Source organism: Macrobrachium nipponense, chromosome 26 (genome assembly GCF_015104395.2).
Source record: "Macrobrachium nipponense isolate FS-2020 chromosome 26, ASM1510439v2, whole genome shotgun sequence".
NCBI classification, from domain to species: Eukaryota; Metazoa; Arthropoda; class Malacostraca; order Decapoda; family Palaemonidae; genus Macrobrachium; species Macrobrachium nipponense.
In genome coordinates this window covers 67,341,347-67,368,840 of record NC_087215.1, presented here as the reverse complement: position 1 = coordinate 67,368,840, position 27,494 = coordinate 67,341,347, and the positions used below count along the sequence as shown (strand labels likewise).

The 27,494-nt window shown below is 35.2% G+C and overlaps 1 protein-coding gene across 7 annotated transcripts in view; it reads right to left on the bottom strand.

Annotated features, from left to right (window-relative positions):
- LOC135200365 (coronin-6-like) overlaps nt 1–27,494 on the bottom strand; it is a 69,868-nt gene that overhangs the window by 18,894 nt on the left and 23,480 nt on the right. For 4 of the 7 annotated variants that reach the window (XM_064228976.1, XM_064228971.1, XM_064228973.1 and 1 more), the window contains exons 3-10: nt 26,775–26,810; nt 20,606–20,760; nt 16,617–16,893; nt 15,931–16,147; nt 15,471–15,682; nt 12,950–13,064; nt 9,392–9,543; nt 8,338–8,499 (exon numbers count right to left, since the gene is read on the bottom strand). In XM_064228976.1, coding sequence (XP_064085046.1) covers nt 8,338–8,499; nt 9,392–9,543; nt 12,950–13,064; nt 15,471–15,682; nt 15,931–16,147; nt 16,617–16,893; nt 20,606–20,760; nt 26,775–26,810 — 1,326 coding nt within the window. Of the gene's footprint in view, nt 1–8,337; nt 8,500–9,391; nt 9,544–12,949; nt 13,065–15,470; nt 15,683–15,930; nt 16,148–16,616; nt 16,894–20,605; nt 20,761–24,745; nt 24,773–25,050; nt 25,081–26,774; nt 26,811–27,494 lie in introns of all 7 variants that reach the window. The other 3 variants (XM_064228974.1, XM_064228975.1, XM_064228977.1) reach the window with 3 other exon arrangements.

Sequence of the window (27,494 nt, the reverse complement as noted above, 5' to 3'; positions counted from 1 at the left end):
AATGCCGATTTAGGCAGCCTAACCTTACAACCTTCCCTACTGCAAACTCTAAACATAGGTGAAGCCTTAGCGTCAGACATCGTGAAAGAGTAGTCAAAACCAAAGTCGAAAAACAGTCCACAATAAGCGTATGCCAAGCCAGAGAAAAAACAGAATACGTCACCAAAAAACCAATCCAAATTCTCGGCAAACGAGTTGAAATCCAAGATGGAGGAACGAACAATAGGTGTTGTCCGTTCAACCGACAGAGAAATTATGGCTTAGAAAACGGGAATAGTTCCAGACCCCGCCACCCAGCGGCGGGAATGGTGGATCACCTGACCTACCTGTCGCGTGTGCCGCGAGTTTTGAAATTCTGTCGGGACGACCGAGTCTATAGCTAAGTATATATCTGCTGGGTAAGTTACTTGTACAAAAATTTAAATTTATGGTGAATTTAAACAAAAACTTTCCTTCCCTCCGTCTCCGCCACAAATCTCCGAAATGTGTACGTCCCATTCTCGGAATATTTGCTCAGTTTCATATTAGGCATTTCATAGAGTTTTATATATGAAAATGTGCGCAATTTTATGTAGAATAAAACGAAAAATATTTGAAAGTTGCAGCTTTTCTTATTTCTGAAATAATTGCATATAAAAAAATATATAAAAAAAATTCGACATTCGGTCAACTTTAACTCGTCAGATATGGTCGAAAACTGCATTTGTAAGCTAATATTCTTATAGTATAGTAATATTCAATCATTTGTCTTCATTCTGAAAGAAATTGGAAGTCTCTAGGACAATATTTAGATTTATGGTGAATTTTTGAAAAAATATTTGTTTAGGTCCGCGCGTTACGAATTCATGCATTATTTTGTGATAATATTTTCTCTGTGTTGCTTTTATAGTTTTACAATGTGTTATATACCAAAATGATCGCAATTTAGTTTAAATTACAACGAAAAAAAAAGTAACTTGTTAACTTTAACCGTTTTGCGCACAGCGCGATTTGAATACAATTATATATGAAATTTTGTTTTTGTGCTATCATATATCGCATTATTTATATATGATAATGATAATTTTTTTCATTTCTGATGGTTGCATACTAAACTTCAGGCAATGACAAAAAAAGGAGCCAAAAAAAAAAAAGAAATCTTGAAAACTAAGCGCGCTGTGATTTTTTGAAAAAAATATTTTTTCCGCTTCCGCGCTCACTCTGAAACACCTCTGGCACACGGGAGACATTTTTTTTTTTACCGCTTCGGCGTTTAAGGGTTAAATGATAATTACAAGGTCTATACTACATTAGTTCAGATAAAAGTTACGGGTAACCTTTTCAACCAATATAAATTAAGTATGCTGATCAACCTGTTATCTGCACACACCATCTAATAAATGACTCTTTCTCATCATTTTCTGAGTCAAGAAGGTTGTACAATCATCCAACTAGTCACTTTCACACTTTCATCCTTACCCTGTAGCAAGCAAAGATTTTGCCAATCTCTGACAATCCTTAAAACTATCAGGTAAAAATTGGGTTAATGTGCTGCAATGTTAAAGCAGCAAAAAACAAAATAAAAGTCAAGCACAAGTTTCACCTAACCGATAAATACAAAGGGATCACAACGAGGTTCTACTTAAAATTAGTTAAAACACTAATAAGTTATAATTTTAAAGACTTTGGTAAAAAAAAAATTTAAGGTTAAAAACTATATACTTCCAGCTTACTTCATGTAATCCTGGTAAAATTCAAACAAAAACAGCCTTTATAAAAGCAAACATGCAAATGAAAATCAACTAGATTTAAAATGCATTTATTCAGCCCCATTCCCATCATGCATATCAGGCCAACAAACATATTATACTTTCCAGTACATGGAAATACAGTACTGCATGTCAAATTTATTCCAAACTTTTGTTGTTGTTGAACTATTACCTAATATATGTACTCGCTAAAGCTTTCGCCTTTACTAACATACAATACTTCAATTATTCTACCTAACCAGTCACCATTTCTCATTTATACAAGCTCCAACAACCAGGCCCTCTCTGCTTTGTAGCACTTTTTAATGTATTGAGTTGACCTCAAACACATTAATAGGTTAGATCTTGGCGTGTATAAACCTGATTGAAAACCTTATTTTAACTGCTAGAGTTTTACAAATTTTATAATAATATACTGTACTAGTGCCATATTTTTTTATATATACTATATTAGTTTCAAAACTTGGCCCCTTTTGAGTTTCAATTCACAATTGTATATATAACAGCATTTCATACAATCAAATACACAATTCGCTCCCAAAAAATCAAAGGATAATGTATAAAAATTATCATATGCGCACGTAAAATATATATGCCAATGAATCTTACTTTTTCTTTCATGAACAAAATTAGAGATTCCACCATGACCTTATAACTGGTGTTTAATGCTCTTTACATTAATCTTACTCGGACTACTCTCATGCCCTCAAACATTTGAAATTGTCTACCTCTGTACCTCAACTATTGCAAACCTGCCTGTGCCCATCTTTATGCATAACTTACACAAGTTTCTTGATATTACACCAGATAAGCCTAAATGCAATGCCACTGGCCATTTCTATGACTGTGATACAGGGCACAATTATGACTTGATCAAGCACCTTGTATTTCAATCTGAATTCAAATCCCACAGCATTGCTCTTGGTCACTACAATGGCTAATGCTGAAGTCCACACCGGAGGGTTTCAACAAGGTATACCCAAGTATACTCCCTGCGGAAGTGGATCCCATAAGGAAGTCTAGAACTGGGACGGGACTGGGAATGGTTAAGAGAAAGGTGGCTGGAAAATTAATAGGCAAGGGTGGCAGATTTAAAGTAGTGGAGCAGTGAAAGTACAGCCAGTCCCCAGGTTACGACGGGTTCGGCTTACGACGTTCCGAGGTTAAAGCGCTTCTCAATTATATTCATCAGACATTATTTCCAGGGTTATGACACCTACAACACTCATCTGGCAGATGAAATATGACACCAAAAATGCAAAATAATCAATATTTGAAGGTTTTTTAGATGAAAAATGCAATAAGAATGCAGTTTACATAGTTTTCAATGCACATAAAGCATTAAAACTAAGGTTTTCTTAGGATTTTTGACGATGTTCTGGCTTACGACGATTGTCGGCTTACAACGCATCTCGAGAACGGAACCCCCGTCGTAACCTGGGGACTGCCTATCTTGTGAAATCCATTGACAACTTTAGACAATCCATTGGTGACTTTAGAAAGTGGCAAAGTGATCAAATAAAATCCTAGAAACAGGGATAAAAAAATCCTAGAAACAAGGAAACAGATGCAGAGAAAAACCGACACACTCAAAACAAATAATAATGCAGTTCAAGACTATTGCATCCGATAAAGAAAACTACCACCTAATGAGATCAAACAGCCACAATGATTAGGTAGGGATAATGCTAAAGAAATTTGAGAAAGACAGAAAACAAATACACAGTCCCTAGTTATCAGCAATCCAGTTTTATGGCGCTTGCCTAGGAATGACAACAACTTAATTTTTGAAGCCAATCCCCACTTATCTGTGCTATTATCGGCAATTTTCAGTTATTGTCATGCCGTCGGGAACGGAACCCCCCCCACAATAACTGGGACTGCTTGTACTATTAAAATTACAATCACCACAAGACATAAACAGATCACAAAACAGGGGTGCAGGGAAGCAGAAAATGAAGATGGGACTGTGTCTCCAGTCAACAAGGTCCAAAAGAACTTTTTACACAAGTGAAAGTTTGGTCTGATGACCTAACACTGGAGTAGTTTGGTTATTCAGTAGTACTGTGAACTGTGGGATCCACACTTAAGCAACCTTTTAAGACTTCTTCCTTTAGTATACATGATACAAAGACAGCCATATAGTACAATATAAACTATCTGGATATTCAAAGGATATTTGACAAGGTGCCACATACAAACTTACAGCTGGTCACCAAGTTTGCTGATGACATGAAAATGGGTATCAGTGTTGATAATAAGAGTAAAATTTACAAGACACAGAAAATAAGGGAAAGGTCATTACAAAGGTAGGTTCCTGCCAGCTATGATAAAAGCATTATTGGTAGGCTTCCACAATTCTGGATGCCATCCAAAGAGAAGTATATAGAAAAACTAGAAACAGTACAGAAAAGAGCAACCAAACTAACACCATCAATCACACACATTGGATCTTGAAGAATATTAGTATGCCTCAACATATTCTCTGGCAAATGGCAAATTGCTCATTGGGAGGTCAGTTGATCAAAACAGTCAAGATATTCCTATGTATAATATGGATATCACTTATCAGTTTACTTAAGTAGTAGTAACCAGACTAGATCCAAAGGATAGAAACTAGAACTGAAAAAGTGAGTGGAAACTTCTGCTCATATGAGAGAGCTTAATTTCGGAACAGAATACCTAAGCTAATCTTATCTTGGAATATGGAATAGCCTTCAGCTGAAGGTAAATAATATCACTACATCTATAAATGTGACCCATTACTCTGGTTAGAATCCCTTTACACAGAAAACTAGCTCAGCCAAGTTGTGGAACACAGGATTACAAGGCCAAACCAAACTGAGCAACATTTGACATCAACCTACAACTCAAAAATAAAATAGCCCACTTACATCAGCATTCAAAAGACTAATGCTCCTGAGATTTCATCAAAGCCACATTAAGTAAATTCAACATAGAAATGAAAATTGGCAAAATAGGTAGCCATGCACACAACACTAAATTAGATCCTAAAAGTACTGGAATAAACAGAAAATCTCCAGTTCTCAAACAGATGCACTGTGAAAATATGAACTGTAAGCTTTTCTGAACACCAAGCACCTCATGAGATGGAATTAACTATTTAGCAAAAAGAAATGAAAACATTGTAACAATTTACAGTTGCCAACACTGATAATGAAGGTTACCCCAAATTATTATACCAAAGGCAACTTCTATACTGTATTATACTACATACCATAATGTTCCACTCCTAGTAGACAAATTACCCTTGTAAGGACACTTAACACTTGATATTAACCCCTCACATACTGCCTACTACTATCTAACATGAAAAATAAGGTGCGATGAGACCTTTGTAAGAGAACAAAATAGATCATGCCTGAAAACATTTAGTATTAAGATTTGACATTATAAAGTTATTCCCATCAAATGACATTTGTTAATAGCTACTTAAACTATGCACAAACAACAAAGAGAAGTTTCCCTTCAGTTACAAAATTAACCAATATCAACATCAATTTCACCAGGTCATTTGTTATGGGTTTCCACATCCAGAGAGCTATTAAATACAATGAACTTTCTCTAAAACTAATGACAAGCTAAATTGGCAGCAATGTTAACTTTTCCATCTACTACATCAAGATTCCAGCTACCTGGATTTTGTGATTTACAATTTTATATGTAGTTGAGAAATAGACTACCATTTATCAAAATTTTTTACATAAAATCATCAACCAAAGGAATTTTTTCATACAACCATCAGCAAATAAGTTCCAACTAAATGATAGTCTTCAGAATTTTCCCAAACTTGACAAACTAATTTTTGGATCTCATAATTCAACAGCTATGCATCACTTGCAGAATTCAACAGCTATGTATAATTTCAGTCAAAAATCATTAAACAGTTTATATATATCTGGTTAAAACACAAATGCAGGGAAAATTAAGGCAGTCCTTGGTAGTGACTGCATCACTATTCTACTACGTACTCCATTCTCCTGGCATACTTCTAAAACAAAGTACAAGCTGTCTACATAAACCAGATGTGTACTAGAGTAAACAAAATTTATCAGCATGCACACTGCATAAACAACACCTTAGAAAAACAAAACTGTATGTACACTCATATTCAATATAACTCATTATAACCTTTAGAAGCTTAAAAATTGCTGCAAAACAATTAAGAAAAAGTACCGAAAACCTACTCTTACTTGAACACTCCCCTAAAATATTTGCATTTAAGGCCAAACCTACATAAGATACTACTATATATGTAACCCGGATAAAACTAATTTGTCAAAAAGCACTTTTTCACTTTCATTTATTACTGATTTACAAACACCTTTAACAAAATTGTATAAAGAAACTTTCATGACACTCCTTCTACAACTTGCTCTTAACCATGAACTAGCTATACTACAATTAAGTGTGGTAAAACTCTAACATGAGTGAAGGTACATTTCCACTAACTATTCAACAATTATAACAATGTAACATACTTCATTAGCCCCTCATTTCCCATGTAATAATATTTTAAACATTGGTAACATACAAGCAATATCAAATACTAAAAAATTTGATTTATAGAAATTTTTATTAACAAGTGGAGTACTACCTGATTCCCTATGGCTAGCAAGTGGATTTGGCATAAGCCTGAACATAATGGATTCGAAATTTCTGAGGTTTTTATCCAACAAGAACTTCAATCCAAGTCACTCTACTCAATCGGAAGACTTCTATCTAAATTATCCATTCATGTAAATCTTTAACTGCTACCCATTATTTTAGCATTCAACAACGTTTGAGTTGATTCTCCTTCTAGCTGAGAAACATAATAATCAAACTGGAATTCCAAGGTAATCATGCAAAAACCTTGGCCAAGGCCCATTACAAGATTTAATTAACTTTATATATGCTTATAATATACAAAAACAAAATGTGCTCTATATGGGGAATTATCAAGCTAATAAGCAATAAATTACAACAAAAGTAACTATTACCTTAAAACCAACATTAAAAATAAATAAAAAAAAAGTAATCAGCACATACCACAAGCTGGAAACTATTTCAACTCTATACTCTTTCAAATCGCATCACCAGCCTTTGTTGAGACATTTTACAATTGTAGTGTGTACTTCAAAAATTCTCAAGTTTTCTAAATGCAACATTATCTTCGTATCACTTCTAAGAGGTATGTTTTGCATTAAATGATCCCAAAACCCAATACCTGTATACGTTAGCTGCACTATTAATTAATACCTTCAATGTAAGCGTACATATGTCCATTGGGAATGGGGAAAATGTGCATAAATATATTCTACTGTCAAAATTTCCACACATTAAAACCTTCAAACCTATACATTTAGTACACAGCACCCATTTCACACAAAAGCACACAGTTTCAGCTCCATTTAAAGCTCTCTTTGCAGACTACAAAATATAGCACCATCAAATTATCCTATTCGGCATCCCTCCTGTGCCTGTATCAAATCAAAATACAGTAACAACCACTGATCACAAACACACACAACACAATCGAAAGAAGAGTTCCCAAAATGGAACTAAAGCAATACCCTAATCTTACCTAAGAAACTAAATTCATTTTCATCCTTGTCAAGTACTTCTCTTAACCTCAATAACAGGTTGTCCTTGACACAATAATCTAGTTCATCCTTGCCTTGCACTTCACGCAACCTCAGAATTAGGTTGTCCTTGACGTCCTATGTGATTGAAATGTTTCAACCGATGTGTATAACATTGATTTATGTAATACCTTAGACTATCGATTATTCATTTCTACAATGAACATTATTCATTTCTACAATGAACACCTCTCAACTGCATGCAGAATTCATTACAATGTCTAACTCCAACCCAAGCCCATCTCACAATCATCTTTATTACACTCACTCTTCACTAAAATGCACACACTGCCTGAATACGTGATAGTACACTCCCCTTAAAAAGCATTCTATTAAATATTCTTAAAATTAGCTTAAAATAGCTTGTATAAAAGATGCACTCAATACAAAATCCCTGGCAAGATTTAATCTTGTATTTTTACTGCTACAACTACACTCAAAAAATAATACTGCAAAACACATATATAATAGTTTTCTTTATTTTTTGATACCCCAATAGAGGATGAGGCTTTGCAAGCCATGCAAACACATCACACACATATATTTACAATTACTTTTAAAAGAATTTAAAAAAACCCTTGTAGCTATGATGAACAGATCAGTCTCACTTCCAAACTACAAAGTGATGTTAAACCTGTTCCTCATAACAAAAGATATAAAAACTAATAAAATATCGACTAGTATAGGATCCTAATACTGCAACTATAAACTTTTAAAAATTATACACTTTAAACAAGCAGCAAATAAAAATTTTAAAAATACTTAAAAAAATTTTAGTGAATGAAAAAACAAAGTATTTATCAAAAGAAGTCAGGCAAAAGAAGAGACTAGAATCCTAAGAGATACTTTGCATAGAAATAGAGAACATTCAATAAAACTATGATAAAAATGATATTAACGATGAATCCCTTCACTGAGTTGAGGACCCGATTAACGAGACTAACCTGCGTTGGAGGTGGAGCCACAGGCGTTCCAGTGAGTTCAGATAGTTTGTTCTCTAGGCCCCTGATTCTGTTTTCTTGTTTTAGGAACACTGCTTTAAATTTCTTCATTTCCGACTGCAATTCATCTATTTTCTTCCGAAGATCATCGTTGATTTTGCAAACCTAAAAAATTCAGTGAATGAAAAACTTGCATATTCAAGGAATTTAGTTCTCAGTTTGGACTTCAAGTGACTGAATTATTAACATTCTTAACTCTCACAGAACTGGCCAGAATCATTTGTTCTTGACGAAATACGTTAGATCTTATTTTATATTTTGCAACTCCTTCAAAGTTTAATGATTAAATTAACTGAAAATGTTAAAGATTCTCACAACATTTCTTTCAAAGATTTGTTGCAATGATTGATGTATGTTGCTCACTGAAAGTTGTCCAATCACTGAAGATATTCCTTGAATTATAAGTGTTCTGTATTTCTATAACAAGGGACTGGGTCATGTTGGTTTAACAAATACACTTGGGACCAGATAAATGTGAACAATTCAAAGACCGGACATCACTTCAATATGGTGTCCTTTTTTGGAACGATAACATTACTTCAATTTAGTTTCTTTTTTTGAATGAGCAGCAGCACAATTCCACTTTAACAGTTGATTTGATCTATTATAATTTATCATTGTCAGATTCATTATTCCACAATTCCTGCCATTTACTAAAGATGGGTTCAAGAGATATGAACAAACTTTTAACCTCTTCTTTGTGATAGCAGCTTTTGACTTCCTTAATCACACATTTCTTTTACTGCCTGGAAGAGCTAGGACCAATCACATTTCGATATTTACACTACCTTCATGTGATTTGTGGAATGAAAACTTTAGCTACTGAACGCAAAGATGAAAATTCTGAAGGGCTTCTCATGTACTTCCCAAGTAACTGAAAACGACAAATTACTATACGGCGCTGTGTTATAATAATTTTAATATATAGACAATTTTGCTGTGAAACAGATACAAAGGCCAACTATTATTTCTGGAATAAACATAACAGACTAGCTACCTCTGTGACTTTCTCTAATGCCTCTGAAGATAATGCAGTAGCCTTGCCCTCCTCTTCTGATTTCACTTTTCCGGTAGGAGGCATCCTGTCAAGAATATTTGTCTTCTTTTTGGTTACCTTGAGTTCAACCTTCTGTGTTGCTTGAATGCCATCTGAAAATGGAAAACGTTATCTATAATATTGCATATCAAATAGTTTTCTCACGATATTTACCACCTTTGGATAAAATACAGGTAATACTTACAGATCTGACTTTATGGTTCATGAGCATTTTCTGAAAGATCTGCACAGAAAGCATGTTACAAATAACTAAACACAGACAAGGTATACAAATTATGAACATACAATGAGGTAATTCCACACATTTCCTCAAACTGCATGATACTACACTGAGAAAGTAAACCTCAGGCTATACAAAATCAATAGTTTCTGAATACCCAAAGGGATAGATAGCTTTACTTTGGCCTCAAGGATGAATTTTTTTTCCTTACTGGTTTATTTTCTTTTTTATGTCTCTCAAACATAACATAAAAGTATACAAGCTAATTGCCTTTCACTCTTTTGTTCCTGTCTAAGTTAAACTAACTCTACACCACTAAAAATGACAAATTTGTAACTAATTTGTATTTTTCATAACTTACAAACCTGAGGTCTTAACATTAGGATAAATACTCAGCGCCAGCTGGAAACTGGTAAAGTTTAAAATAATTGTGTACGCAAGGGACTATTGGCATCTGTGCTTGGTCACGAGACGTAGGGCCACCCACATATCCCTCATTAACTCGTGACCCCGTCAGTTATTCTTCCAACCCAGGTTAGTTGACAGAGGGGTGGTTAGAGGTGGGCTTTTGTATGTTAAGACCTCAGGTTTGTAAGTAATGAAAAATACAAAATTAGTGACAAATTTGTCATTTGTTCATAAACGAAACAAACCTTCGGTCTTAACATTAGGATAGACTTACTCTTGGTGGGAGGTAAAGTACTATTAACCAACTGGGAGTTTGCCACCTTGGTCAGTTTTCTGAATACCAGAATTCTACTAAACAACTGACCAGTATTTCTGAATCTAAGATATATATGAATATCATAGAGTCAGACTTCTGGATTTTTACACAATGTCATAGCTCATAGCATCTGAGGAAGATAAGAAGATCTGTTCCCCTAACAAACCAATTCATCCACTCATGTAGGTTTGTTATCATTCCTCTCCCCTTGCTAAAGAGGAATGTCCTGCTACTGATAGGTATCTTACTGATACTAACCCTAACAGTATGGCCACTTCACTCACATGTACCTTGTCTGTTCCAGCTTATGATGGTACTCTCTTCTTACTGCTCTAAGTAAAGAAGGAGACAGAAATTTGAAAAGGAAAGAGGCCAGTTAACTCCTCCATTTCAAATTCATACCATCATCTTAGATAAGATACCAACTGACCCGCCAGGGGTACTGGAGGAGTTACACCTTTTGTTGAGCAGCCACCAAAGGACCCAAGGAAATTGAGTCCAATGACCTCGTTCGGACTCTTGTAAACGGCTTCGTCTGATTGCTTTGAGCTTACCAGCCACTGACTTCTTGATTTTCTTGCTGATTGGGCTGTGACAGTCCTAGTTCAAAGATGAAGAAGAATTTACTCTTCTCCTCTTGTCCCGAGGATCAGTCACGAAATCCCGTATCCTCCAACGCTTGACTGATACACTCAGTGATGTCATCTAACTTAGCTATGACATCATCTAGAGAAGAAGACGAAGAAGGCGGCGAATCACGCCTTTTCTTTTTGTCTTACTTAGCCATTTTCACCTCTAGATCCTGTTTATTCTTCATTACTGTGTGTACCAATGAGTCAAAAAGCATATTAGGTTCCGAAGGCAGCGAAGTAAATCGAGAATCAGTAGGCTGTGACGTCATGACTACCACCATTACAAGCGGTCTTGGCTAAGACGTCAACACGCTTGATGGAAGCGTGAGGCTGTTTATGGTACTCTTGCAGCCAAGATCAAGAGACCCAACCTTCTGTGGCATTTCTACTCTACAAGGATGTGACAGTACTGGCTCGAAGATGAAGAAGAAATTATTCTTCTCCTCTTGGCACGAGGATCAGTCACGAAGTCCCTGATTCTAGCCTTTTCCAACTCTTCACAGCAGCCACACTAGACTAACTTTCCATCATTCACTTGTTCGACAATTACAACTACTTCTTGTGCTTTCATATAATAGGGATGTAACAATCCTGGCTCGAAGATAGAGAAGAAACTTCTCCTCTTGGCTCGAGGATCAGCTACGAAGTCCCGATTATTTCCAGGATTGGCAGGAGAATGCACTGGCATCAAAGCCAGTCACCTAAGCTTGACGCCTAAGCGGAAGGATACAGAGGAAAGACTTGTCTTTTCCATTATGTGACTTACATCACTTAACGCTTGTAATTTCTCTCAAAAACAATGTGCATTAAAAATCTCCCATCCGAAAGCATAGTTGTAAAGTACTGTACCTCGAAATGAAAAGGGAAGCATGCCTTTGTGTAGGCCGCAGCTGTGAAGAGACGTCATGGCGGTCGCCATGTTTATGATGTCACAGAGCAACTTGAATGCAAAGCCAGCACCCTACCAGAAGTGCAAGGCTGTTGATGTTATTCTCGTAGTCATAGCAACCTGACATTAAGGGCTGCCTTGTTGCCATATCTGCTTCTTTACAGATGGCGACGCATCCGACTGCCATCCAGTGCATGTCAGGATGAAAGGGACATCCATCACATGGGATCCTGGATGGCAACAAGACGTTAAAACATCAAACCAACTGTCCTTTTGGGTTGGTTCTCCTGATAAGCCTAACGCCGACCGCACACCTGCATCCTCTCTATCCACGTATCTGGAACGAAAACAAGATGGCGATGCATGCCTCTCCCCGCAGGGAAAGGAGCACAATTAGTCATAATTACTTCCCAAAGCACATCCAGATACATCAAAGCTTTGAATTACAGGCAATCCATATGAATATGCGATATTCCCAAGCACAGGTAACGAATTAACCGTACCTTAAGAGTTTCTTCACCTACGACTTACTACACGAAGAGTACTTCGACGGTTTCCATCGACGTCGAAACTGTCAAAGATATTAACAGGGCGTATAACTGCTTCTTGTGATATCCAGGAAGTCTCGCAGCATGAGAAAGCTTCATGTTCACATATCCGGGAATTCCAAACAACAAATTGAAAACAACAGGGGGCAAACTAAACCGGCTTTAAAAGGACGGAGTAAACCACGTTCTCACTTAAAAGCGGTAAGAAAATAACTGACGGGGTCACAAGTTAATGAGGGGTAAGTGGGTGGCCCCACATGTCTCGTGACCAAGCACAGATGCCAATAGTCCCTTGCGTACACAATTATTTTAAACTTTACCAGTTTCCAGCTGGCGCTGAGTATTTATCCTAATATTAAGACCGAAGGTTTGTTTCGTATATGAACAAAGAAATAATTCAAATGGTAAAATGATTCATCCCCAACAACAATAAAATGCCTTCTGGTATAAAGGCTCCTCTGAATTACATGCGCACACAGCATTACCTTTAAGCGATATTAAGATAGGTTCTCTTGAATCTCCTTCCCACCATTCCTCCGCCGTCAATGCTGGTATATCTCCAGGAGTGTCTGGATATAAATCTTCTTGGAATAACTCGGACTGAAAACAAGAAGAGTGCCAGTTGTCTATCAAGATTTCAAAGGACAAGTTGCAACAATCAAAACTATACAAATCAATTAATGAACCCATATTTCAATATGGCCTCCCCGACATAAAACATAGTACAAAAAAATATGTGACAATCTTAGTTTTAATATAGTGAAGTAAGAGTTTTACTGTAATGAAAGAAAATTAAAAGTAGGAAGTCTCTGCTATTCCACAGCTTTATTCTTAAGACCTACCTAATATCACATATGATTTAAAATATTTAAAGAAAATAATTACTGTGTGCAGCATTCTTCCTATCAATACTTAAGAATCATATTAGCAATTACAGCATCATTTTCCCACTAAAAACCAGGAGAGAATAACTTCAAAAGCCACCCAAAGGATGGAAGATGACACTAGTACACAATCCTAACTATCGTCGTCTTAATGATTTTGGTACGTTACTGCCCAACTCTTGTAAATTTATTTGATCTCCTCCTACTGTTACCTGTCGTAAACACTTGTACAGAAGTTGGTCAAATGCTTAATGGTCTAAAGTGGATTGACATTTAATTTTTAATTATCATCTCTCTCTCTTTGCAGTTGTTACCACACTAAAGAGGTCTATTTTTAGTGCCTCTTAGTATGCCACACTGTGGAAGGCACTAGTAATTCTTTTCCTTTCCCCTGCAGGGTGAAAGCCACATATCATCCATTCTATTCCACCTTAGCCATCAAATTACTGCAAGACTACCTCACGAATTACCTTGATAAAATTTTAACTTCTTTCATTTCAAAACAAAACCCTTTGGTCAACACACGAGACTAAAATGTAACACCAAACTCAGAACATGGGAAGGAAGTATGAACAAACTAAACTCGGTAGTATTTCTGACTATGGGTATTATACTTAAGTTTCCGGACTTCTGTAAATTATTGCCGACATTCATCAAGAAACAAACATTTTTGTCTCCACATCAATATAATTTCTTCTTTCAAACAGTTTCAAGCTCTTGGACTCCCCAGCTTTGGGGTTAACCCTTCATGGATGGCTTGATCCTCGGAAGTAGTAATAAGAGGTTTGTGATGGTGGACGGATTGATCCTGTAGATATACAATATTAAGCGCCATCGATTTGAAAAGAATCGGGCAGGAAAGAGGTGCCAATACTTCTATAGCCCATAGATTCACTAATAGCAACTTTTACACAGGATAAATCCACAAAACCACGAATCGGGTGGCTCAGGACTTCAATTCAGCTTGTAACTTCAAGGGGGGAATGTAATGTGTCTCTGTTTTACGTGACGTCTTTTTGTAATTTTGTTCGTAAATATACCAAGGGGATGCTGTTGGTTTTTGTTCTTGTCTTTTACGATAGTATGTCAGTTGTAAACGTAATTTTGCAAAGAAAAGTGCAAAGAAATATGAGAAAAAACGTAAAATAAAAGTTACTGAATCTTTGTTCTTGATAAATCTATGTAAATATTTTTCAACAAATATGCTAAGATTTTGTTACTAATGTTATTTCTTATCTGTTTAGATATTGAATAAATTTATTCATTAGAAAACATATAATTGGTAAAATTTACAACTGTCTTGTAAAAGAGGCCCCCACAAAGGGGTTGTAAAAAGAATTTTCAACTTCTCGTGGAAGGTAGGAAAAATTGTTTAGGTTTTTTTTTTCTTTCACCATGTGCATTTACATATCTAACTCTTTCCATTAAAGTTCCTCGTTGGACGAGTGGTTTTCGCGCTTGCCTGCCAATCCGGTGGTCCAAAGTTCGATTCTTGGCTCGGCCAACGCGGATCCGAGGAATTTATTTCTGGTGATAGAAATTCATTTCTCGACATAATGTGGTTCGGATCCCACAATAAGCTGTAGGACCTGTTGCTAGATGACCAATTGGTTCCTAGCCACATAGAAGTATCTAATCCTTCGGGCAGCTCTAGGAGAGCTGTTAATCAGCTCACTGGTCTGGTTAAACTAAGATATACTTTAAGTTCTTTCCCTTGTGTTTTTTTTCGCAAATTGGCCGACCTCAAAGTTTACCCAGCCTGAGGAGCTGCATATTGATATATTTACCCATCCAGTAAAGGTTAATGGCTGATACTGAAAGAACAACTTGACAAAAGGACACACTTCCCATTGAGTTACAGAAAAAAAGGTTTCCAATTTAAAATACTTCTTTACTTCCAGAGTAAAGAAAACTTAGATCGGTTCAAATGATATCATAAAAAATCTGAAAAAATATAAGATGTAAGTCTACGAACAGAAGCCCTATATGATTTATTACAAAGAAAAGCTGCAATTCGATATTTCAAGGGCCCTTTTAAAGGTAAAAGAAACTGGACAAGCAGCATAAAATCTCCACATGCTATCATCCAATAAGCAAATACTGAATATAAACAATGTAATACCTTTCTTGGCACTGTCATGGAGATAATTTGGCAAAAGCCACTGTTGTTGAGCCTGTAGAAACGGGTGATTTCGCAAGTGGTTACATCGACACCTCGCTTTGGCATCATACCAATACCTCTTTGAGGATCTGGTAACTGGAAGGTGTTGATGTAGTGAACGAAAGGAACTTCAGGCGTAATCTCAAAATAACGAATAACACTATCACCCTTACCTGTTGAGTAAAATCCAAGTACAATAGATACACATTTTAATGCATTTTACAACTATGCTGCCCTAGACAAAAAACAAAGTAACTATTATAAAAAGTACTTTATTTTGGAAAGTTTGGCATCAAATTTATTACAAATATAGTACAAACAGCTCAACTCAAATCAATTTACATATATGTACTACTATAAGGGCAGAGGAAGTATGTGAACAGGAACCAAACACACTCATACTGTAAAGGTTAATACTTACCACAAAGATATACAAGATTGGTATCTGGATCATACATAGGAAACATAACACCGTTGGAAGAATCGAGCTCTACCATTGTGATTGGATCATCTAAGTGACCCGGAGCTCTTAAAGAGTACTGGCGCTCAGATCTCTTGTTGAACCCAGTTGTAAAGACTAAACCATTCCGGAGGAAAATGGCTCTGGTGGCTTTGCTGCCCCCGTGTGAAGTTGCTTCCTGAAAGAAAAACCAATTGAAATCAATTATCATACTGATCTCCATATACAGAGCAACATGGCAATGGTATCTTAATTCTGATATGAAATTTCAGTAAAACACCTGCAAAGCACCACTTTAATAATGCAAGCAATTTCAGAAATTATCTTTCAATATAACTTATCTGTCCAGAATGTTCTGGAGTGAAGCTTTCACATAGCATATTTTTTCATGAAAACCCAACAATCATACAAATCCCTAATTTGCTGGTATTTAAACAGCCGACAAGACTCCTACATGATTGATGGGTTTATGATAAAATTAGTTAAAACTGCATTTTTGACTCAATGAAGTTCAGTCAGTCTGCCTTGTTACAATGAAAAACAAAGGGTTAAAACCTCTGTTTATGACAGATGTTTACAAAGACCAACCTTTTAGTAAAGACAAGCAAGTCAGTTAATTACAAAGTCTATTTTGCTATGAGACTCACCTCAAAAACTTCACCATTTCTGGGGTTGATGATCCTGATTTTTTTATCTTTACACGTTGTCAGCAAGAGTGAACCATCCCAGTTAAAACAGCACGAATAAATCATATCAGGGTGGTTATTTAAAGTTATGAGGGCTTCCCCACACCCTACATTCCATATGGCAATGAAATTATCAGAGCCAGCTGAAAGAAGGATGTTGTTAGCTGTCGGATGCCACACGACAATGCCAACTCGCCGCTGGTGGAACACGAGATCTACAACTGGGTCTGTCATGTTCCTGCAAACAAATAAGGGTGGAATTAGCAAAAATGAACGTTGCAATTCAATTTCTATCACGTACCTTCTTTCTTATGCCCAAGTATAAGGTGGATATAAAAAAAATTTTGTTTCTAAAAATACTCATTCCCAAGTTTGCTAGCATCTTTTAAAAGTTTAAAAATCTAACTGAACTTTGCGTGTAACCCTGCACTAAAGACAAATCTGACAAAATGTTAACGGTCATTTAAAAACTTACCCGGCAGTTCATTTACTCGTTTTGTGGGATATTTAAATGTTTTGTTTGAATTACCTGCTAAAGGAAAACAACGAAGAAATAACTACTTTGATGGTCTACACAAGCAAGTGTCCATTGAAAGAATTCATCCTTCCATGATATTACTACACTAATATTTACACTATGGCCAAAAACTTTAATACCATCAACCAAATCTAAATGTATTCTTCAAATCACATACTCCAAAAATCTTTATATAGCAACTCGCTACAACAAAATATTCTTCTTCTCTTATTAAGCACAATGTACTTTGACAAAAATGTGATGAATATTTTCTATTTCAAGAACACAATTGAATGGGAAGATGTTATATCACAATTTTATAAACATGCAAGTCATGGAGTACAATAGCAGCACTAAAACTTCTATGATACTGAGTCAAAACCTATAGAATTATTCTTCATAACAGAATTAATATACAACTGATGGCCATTTAAGTGAATTTATAATGTCTTACCTTCCTAGTAAAAATAAGAAATAACCAAACTATTCTTATGACATATGATGAAAGTTGTACAAAAACACTACAGATGGTCCTTAAAGCTAAACATTATATTATGTATATTGAAAAAAAAAGCAATGTAAAATGAACAACTTCCCTTATAGAAGTTGGTCTACACAACATGCACTGTTAAGTAAAACTATTAGGAATAAAAAAAATAAACACTACAGAGGATGGAAGATTATAAAACTCTGAAAGAATACAGTAACTATTAAGTGATAGATTTAATGTGCACATTAAAGAGAAATTGCCAACAGCCAACAAAAATCAAAACATTTCAAAAACAAGAAAATGAGGTGGATATGATAGCCTGACATGCTGCCTTGACCTGGCCCACACTAGGCTGCCGCATTTGAAGGGAAAACAGCATCTCTCTACAAATGAGACTCAAAAAACCAAACCAACTTCAAATTTTTCTCTCATACTTACGTGTGCATGCCTTTCCAATGAAGCAGAAGCAAAGAAAAATTAAATTTTCACAAAAAACTTAGAGGCTTTCTAAAAGTCATAATTTTTTTTACGAGGGCAACTTTCAACATTTTCCATGACTGTTAAGGGCTAGAGAATGAAAATTAACAAGTGCTCAACTGTGTCTCATTGCTACAACTATGTACATACCTTCTTCTAATCATACTTTTAAACTTAAAAGCAGACATCTGAGATTTTTGTATCATTATACAGCAGTTTAACAACACTGCACTGTCACACACTTCTCAATTCTCATAGGGCATGCCCCCCACACAGTTTATTCTTATATGACAGGTGGAACTGTCATGCCCACAGAGTTTATTCTTAAATGACAGGTGAAACTGGCATGCCCACAGTTTATTCTTAAATGACAGGTGAAACTGGCATGCCCACAGTTTATTCTTAAATGACAGGTGGAACTGTCATGCCCACAGAGTTTATTCTTAAATGACAGATGAAACTGGCATGCCCACAGAGTTTATCTAATAAGGTGAAACTGGCATGCCCACAGAGTTTATTCTTAAATGACAGGTGAAACTGGCATGCCCACAGAGTTTATTCTTAAATGACAGGTGAAACTGGGGATTAGGTAAAGATATAGCAGCTGGACCGCTATAGGAAGGAAGAGACCAAAGTACACAGATGAAAAGTGAAAGGAAGAAACCAATGCAGCTGGGAGCCATTCTTTTTCTTAAGGTTTCTGAATGTTTGATGAAACCTGGCATCACTTATCATTCTAATCTTTCTTTTTCATAGTGCTTGAAAAATATTACCTATTGTTGTAAAAGAATCAGTAAATCAGGAAAGAAGTTAATATAGGCAAAGAAAGATCAGTCTGAAAACCAGAAATTCAAATCAAGACAATAATCCAAATGGGAATTTATATGGAATGCAGATGATGGATGAAAGTGGTAAGAACTCATTTTAATTAGTGATGATTACTGTTTTATAAGATAGGGCCACAGATACAAGAAAAATAATCTAATTTCATAAATTGCAACATTTCAGCTTCAGATATAAGTTGAAAAAGCTGAATATTCTCAGGGGGCTTGATAAATGGTCTTGAGTCCAAAATTGATCACCATTGATCAAAATTTGGGCAATTGCTTAAAATGTTTTACAGATGTCAAACTACATTCTTAACCCTTTCATGTCCAACTGACATAATAGTACGTAAAAATACTCTATCCCCTATCTATCCAACTGACGTAGCGGTATGTAAAATTTACCTAAATTTTTCGTGCGTGGGGTAGGGGCATTTTTTTTTATTTTCGGACAAGTAGCGATTTCCATAGGCTAGATCATACCTTAGACCGTGTAACTCGGGTATCAATACGCCAGTAAAGTAGTTTCTGTACTGCGCATGCTCAAATCCCTGTACTGCGCTCTATTTCTTACCCTCTTTTCTATCAATTTTTTCACTGGTTGGACTAACTCATTTTCCATTGATTTATATGTCGATATTTAGAAAATTTTATTGGCTTTCTCATAAAAAATAATTCATTCGCCTGACTTTCATAGTTTTTGGGTTTCGAACAAAAATATAAAAAAAGTAAAGATTTTTTTTTTTGTGAAATAACTCGCATTTTTTTGTATTTAGAGGGCTGGGACTCTTATTCTGACTATTCCACCATAAAATACTAACATTTAGAAAAAAAGGACAGAAAATGAACGTTCTTGGCATAAAATTTCTAATTCTGCTGAATTTTCGAAATAATTATTTTTTCGCACTGTCGAGCGCTCCCAAATACCTCGGATATCTGGGGACACAATGCTCAAAACTAAGCAGATATGAAAGAGTTAATAGATGGGGATTAGACCAAGATACCATGTTGAACCAGCATGCCCCTTTCTAAGTGGAGAAAGCATATTACTGTTGTCAAAGAACTGCTGTATAACCTAGCATCTCAAGCTCAACATAACAGATGCTATGGGGGTCTGACTTTCTTAAATTATGTTAAGTAACAAAGACACCACATTAACACTTGTAACTGAATGTTGTTTCCATATCTTACAAATAACAGCAATTCCACAGTTCCTAACCTAATGAGATTTATTTAAAAATGTATGACATCTACAGTGGTAGCTAAACAAAAATCAATGATAACATAGCTGATAAATATGGGATGTCCAGCAAGTTGTAGTGTTACTGGATCACAGTCAGAACCTTTCCCACATTACAACCATAAGCATCCTGCTCAAGAAAACATAAATGCTCAGAATACTTATAAATAAACACTTCAAAACATTGCATTTATTCAATTTTCACACATTCTCTTGCTTCTGAGTCTCAGAGTAGGTTTACAACATCACCTCTGACCACAAGAAATTAAGACGCCTCTACAATCACCAGATATCTGCTTGTTTCCCATCCTTTGTAAGAATGCAAGGCAAATGTGCTTTTATCAAACAAAACTTCAAATCATTACATCTAATGCAACGTCTTGTTCTTTGATCAATACTTACGTAACCAGCCCATAGTCAGGGATCTGCCACACCTTGACGACACAATCCTCTGACCCTGAGGCAATCACATTGTCGTTAAAGGGATCCCACGCTATGTCGAGGACAGGTCCTTTGTGACCTCCCACGAGGGGGTGGTCCGGTGGAATCCTCCCAGCCTGCAAAAAGTTTCTGTTGTAACAGGTCTGATATGAAAAATCTTTTAATGAGCCTTCCAGCTAGTATCAAAGCACATCCAAAAGAGAATATAGATTGTTACAGAGGGAAGGTTGCAACAACATTGTATGTATCCAAATTCAATATGCAGACATGTTAAGAATTCCATCTCTTTGATACATATAAAAAGTGGTCTGTTAGTTGAGAAATTTAAAGAGCAATAATCTATGAAAACCAATTATTTATTCCATTTACCTAATTACTGAAGCATATTTATATGACAAAAAATATATGTCACTTGTTAAAAATTATGCCAGACTCGAAAGCAGCACCATTTAGTCAAGTATATTAACCATAATTCAATAGTTAATAAGCACCAATACTTAATTTTCATTATTTACACAGTTTTTAAACAGTAAAAATCTTAGCACCCAAAACCTACTAGAGCAGGAGTTGGGCAGTAAGTTCTAAATAAGCCATTCAATTGTTTAGCCACAGTGCACACAACAAACACCATAAAACACAATGCTATTCATGCAAATACTATTCAAAATATGAAATTCACTCCGTAGACTGACCAAAAGCTAATCCTGTTTCTACAACACTGAAGGTAAATCAAATATGTACTACTGTGAAATTTTCATTTTTCTCAATAATAAGCGAGAGAAAGAGGCATACTATACATTAGAAATCTGTAATAAAGTGCACAAGAATTTGCCAAGTGAAAGCTGCAACAGCAAAGAGAAGAACACAGCATTTCACTTGTCAGTGCTGTCCATTCAATTACTGTATACGATTAATTATTCAAAGGGCAACTCTGACGACGACTTCCTGGGCAAAAGGAAACCTATCAACAGCTCATCTTAAGAGATTACGGCTGCCTTCCCTACAACCGCTTAAGAAGCCACAAATTACTATATTTAATTTGCGACAGAGACCTCTCAAGAGACAACGTTAAAACTAAAGGAAAACAACTTGCACCAAATTTATCAAAAGCATGCTGTTACTCTCGGTTATTATGAATCTGATGATGATGACAATGATTGGCACTATAAACAACAAACACCTCATTTTTAACATTCACCCACATATGGAACTTGCTGAAATTCAGTCAATTCCATCCTAGTTTAGCCAAAACTATTTTCCACTGGCTCAGTCACATCAGATTTCAAATTTAGTGCAAGATAAAACTTGACAGCTTCTTATAATATTTTACAGGCCAACTGAAAACAAAATCTTAGGTGAAAAAATCTTACCGATGGAAAAATTCCATCAAACAGGCTATGAAAAAAACACTATACAAATTGCAATAAAGAAACTCCCATTTGTGTTCAATTCCAATGCCAGTGGAACACTTCTCCACTAATGTGCTGTAATCAAGAGAACCTAACCAATACACATTATATGAACTAAAAACACACATTGACAAGAATTCATCTGATGATTACATTTCCAAGGACACAAATCACAACAAACACCAAGAATATGCACAGAAAGACGACAATTTTGCTACACTGCACCTCCAACACAATAATGAAATGAAATGTAAATACATGACTATTAAAGATTAAAAGTTTTAAATTCAATCATAAAGAAATCTTTTAAAAATTAGGAACTAGCAGTTTAAGAACAAAGATAAGATGTGAATGAAGGGGGGAAATGTGCTCTTTCATGTGTAATCGGAATCTTTACATGGCAAATATCAAATGGATATTTAAATAAAGCAAGTTTCTTTCTCAGCAAAATAATTCCATTAAACTGATGTTGCCAAAGTTATTGTCAACTTGAGGACACTTATATCTCAACTAAAGACATTTATGTGTATAATACTGAATAAGAAGAAAGAGAAAAAAGTCGATAATTGTATTGAAAACAATTTCAAGTGCTTTAGGGGCCTAATTCTTAAATTTGGAGAAAAAAAATAAAAGTTTGGGTTGAAAAAATTAGTTAAGCTAGCCTATTAAGTACGGTAAGTATAGAAAAATCACAAACTTCTACAGGGGTAACATAAATAGTTTGTTTTTCTCAAAAACAAAAAGGAAAAGTGGAAAAATGTACACTGCTGTATATACTTTGTTGACTATCATTCCAGCATGTAAACAGCATGTTGGCTATTTTCTAGATTTCTTAGGGATTTAGGTCAGACCCCTAATTCGGTGTTTACTGGTATTGGGCCAGTCTCAGAAAGTCTTTATAATTAATCTGTACAGTGATACATTTTCTTTACAAATTGGGATTTGGTTACATGGGGATGACCATCAGCAATCAAGTTATAATCTTGGTAAGGACAAGACAACTTCACTTCTATGCCTCTTTTTGTATTTCATTATTTTAAAAAAATTGGTTTTTATCAAACCTTCAAGCTAAAATTTCTTTCTTCACAGAAGAATTCTGCAACTCTTGAGTTTCATGGCCTTTGATATTTTATCAACTTCATCAACCAAGTAAGTCTTCCACTTATTGCTTATTACAATGGGTGGCAATATAATTCACTTAAGGGAATTCCTTTTTAACCTTATCTTACGCACTGCAGATGTGGATGATTTTTCTGTATCAGTGTTTCCCTTAATGCTTTCCTGAGTAAAGATCAAGCACTTTGACATTGATGGTAAAAATTTCAACATATTGAGCATAAGAATTTTTAAAGCAAACTGTAGCTGCTGCTGTTTCATTAGAGAATTACTGACCACTGATATATTATGAAATCCAGGCTCTCAAGCCAAGAACTGGGGCACTATTGGCCATGAAATGCTTAAGACAGTGGAAATAGGGAGTTCAAGTGGTTGGACAGCAGTACAGAGAACCAAAAATTAGAGGTGGTGAAATACAAGGACTCAAAGGAATAGTCCAAGGTGTTGGCCAGTGTGACTGAAGAGAGGAAATGGGAATGGGGGGTCAAGTAAAAGGCTAAAAAGTGGGTACACCCAGGGGCTGGGGGGACACTGCAAACGTCCTACAGTGTGCTACGTGAGTTGCAGTGACAGCACTGGCCCTTATAGGGAATTGCAATTCTGGAATCCCTTATGTAACATTAATACTACGTAATAATAAAAATGATAAATTTTATTTCAGCTCAAGGTCATATGCATGGAACATACTGGAACCAGTACATATATGAATTCCAGACATATTCATCACTAGCAAAGAAGCGAAGTTTGTGTTGTCCTGTCAATTGTATTTTTCCGAGTGGTTTAAACAAAAAATTCCACCCCAGCAAGGGTTATTTACATACTGTTCTTTTACCAGATGAGTGATGTTTGGAAAAACATGTTCAAGACATTGGACAAAATAGGAAGAGCCCAAATGAATCAGAACAGTAAAAAAAAAATAAAAGGCAAAGAATGCAGCCGAGGTCAGGGGAAAAGTATACTTCAAAGTTCCTTTTGCACTGTCAAATTACAACTATTTCCAAAAAATTTCTAATTCTCTGAAATTTGTAACAAATGTATCAAGATGAACATGACAAGATTTAGTAGCTGTTATAATTTTTGTGCCATTTGAATGTGTGTAAAGATTTAAGTATTACTAGAGATTCCTAATATAAGAAATTGAGTGACCTATAAAAACTTGTGAATGTAAGAGCACATCAATTTGAAAATGTCAGTATAAAATGCCATGAAGAAAGGAAAAGAAATGTGTAAAAGATCTGGTAATGATTTAGATAGGAACAACTGAATGCTCAGTCACCAATGTATCTAACAAAAGCAATCCTACAGTGGCACAAAATCTGCCATAAAATAATAATTTGGGCCTATTTAAAAGTTGTAACTGTGACGATTTACAGCTTATATAATAAGACAACACTTAAGCTCTAAGACGACCAATCAAACACCTGATACCAAACTAAGGACGAGGGTTCAATTTGCTCCTGAAATGCTTTTCTTTGCTTTAGTTAGTCACACACAAAAAAAAAAAAAAGAAATGTACAGTACTCAAAGAGAGTCATTTGTCATCATCACCTCCCTACTGGTTACCTCCAGCACTTACCGTAGACGCTTTCTTGAATACTATACTCTGCAAGAACATTCAAACAACTTAAAAGTATACACCTGCACCGAATACATGGTGCCTTGCTTAACATATACCATTGATTAATACCACTGATTAATATGGTTACCTAAAAAAACTATGAATTAATACCCTAAGTAAATTAATCCAAAATATGCATCTAATATTACTGGACATATCTATTGTCCTAATGAGTTGTTAGTGGAAGACATCAAGTATAATATACAGATATTCCTTCAAAAATGTACGGAATATCCCTACCCACTATTTCCACACTAACTTACCATAGCTGCCGCTTTCTTCGAGACATAAGTCTGCAAAAACATTCAAACACCTTACAGTACCAACACAATAAACTATTAGTGTGTACAGATGATGTTATCAAACTATTAATATAGAAATAACCCAAATTTCATAAATGCATTCTAAAAAAATTTAGCTTGCTAAATCTAGAAAAGACAAGAAAGTACTGTACATACTTCTTGGTCACTCTTTTTGTGAATTCTATAACAAAAATTAAAACAGGGTTAAACTAAAAAAAAAAAAATTAAAATGAAAAACCATGGGATTTGATTCTGAATTCAGCCCGTCACAACTTGGTTTCAGCCTCAAATAAGTGACTGACCAAAGTTCCTACTCGATCTCTTAAAACACATGAAACGATCTCATGGCTAAGGTTCATGTTATCTTGAAATGAATGGGAAATATTATCCCTATATGGCTTAAAGAACCTAACTTCTAAAGAATCGCCAAGAGAAGGGAGTGCATCCACTGCATTAAAAACAGTAAAAAGTTTAAAGTAAACAACACACTGTGTAAATTAAATCACACATTACGCCCCCTTACAACAGAAAAGAACACAACAATTATTCAGAGAGAACAGTCAATATACTCTAAACCATGTCAATTTCTTGCATAACAATTATGTATCTATTATCAAGAATACTTCAGCTAAACCCACAGTCAAAATTGTCAACACTGATTAGACCAACCCTTTGTTTGGTCATATGCATACTGTACTAACACAAAAATGATTATACAAGAATCTCAATTAAAAATTCTTTAAAGATTTAATTGTCAGAGGATTTTGCTATAACAAAGTTTGCTGCCATTAGATTTTTTAACCTGTGGTTGTTTAAATTAAAAACTATGGCAGCTAGTTATCTTAACCATTACTACTTACTTACAATGTTGCCCCTCCCTCTCTCCAGAGTTATCATATAGCCCAATTTTCTTTATCATACAAAGCTTAAAAAAACTGAAGCATGTCGATTCTTGATTTCACATTTGCTTTCAATGTATTTGGCATTACTTATACTCGAGTTAAATCCGATCACTGACTTGTCTATGGAACACAATGATCTTTATATAATAATAATGGAAACAGTTTCATAATATTATATTTCACTACTTTATTCTCCCTGGATAAAAATTGCACTTTAGCATTAATATAGGTGAGCAGTGTATTAAAATTATGCAAATCCATAATGGCTTGACAATTTATTTATTACAAAACATTGCACTTAAACATATTAGACAAAAAAATTAATTGCAAAAATTAAAAAGACCATCGCCAAAGGTAATGTACTCAAAATATTTGTTACAAATAAAAATAGCAAATTACAGTTTCAAAATACTGAATAAAAAACTGATAGGAAAAGCAGTTCATAAACCAACTTTAGTAACAAACTTTTCAAATGTTTTCCTGTCGTTTAACTAAACTCTTGGGGATTCTTTGCAGTTTTGTTATCTAAATACCTAATAGTAACTGTGCCAGCTTGCTTATTAAAAAACATAAAATTGATACCCTTACTAGCAATAGCTTTCAATCTCCCCCAAATCCTGCATGACAGTCTAAATTGGCATTACAAGTCTGAATTAATGACAGTATGGTCTCTAACTATCATCATAGCAGAGCAGAACTTTTATCACAAACTGTTTCAGAATTCCATCCGTGTGAGTTCAGTCATCTATCCTACTTGGCTACTATGCAATTCAGCTGACTTACCAAAGCACCTTTCCTATCAGGTTCCCACTTTCCCTCCTGTAAATTTGAAGTTAAATTCTTGATAAAACTAAAAAAAGCACATCAACAGTAATGCAACACAATTTGATATATCCCATAGATATACAACTGTAAATCAATTATTATTGCAAATTCTGTAAGAATCAATATCTCATTCCATGAAACGCCTGCTAAGTATAGATCACATCTCAGAAGTAAGTCAGCATCTTCAAAACATTCCACTTTGTATCAAACTAAAATACTTCCTTTGAAATTACTTCAGCATACCTTTTTAGAAAAGTATAATGCCCACCATCATTTAACATCTATATTTTTTTCCACCAGTCAATATTCTTCACATTTTCTTTCACAGCCATTCAAGTACTATGGCACAAACATCTTTTTAGAACTTCAGAAATCCTTCTGGTCCCATAACTCAACATTTATTTATTCAAAAATGAAATACAGGCATAAAAGAAAATGCAGTTTTCATGCTAGACAGATGAGGATGCTGACATCTTTGACATTTGCCAACCTACTGTAACGAAGCCATAAAATTTTTTGCTTAATAGTATACTGTACTCAGAAACCACTGAAAAAAAAAACTTAAATGGCTAATACGTACCTATCTAGATATTCTTTATCAATTACTACAATGTTCCCTTATAACTTTAGAAGTGTGTTTAAATTTATTCAGTGCATATTTCAGACTACAAACCATCA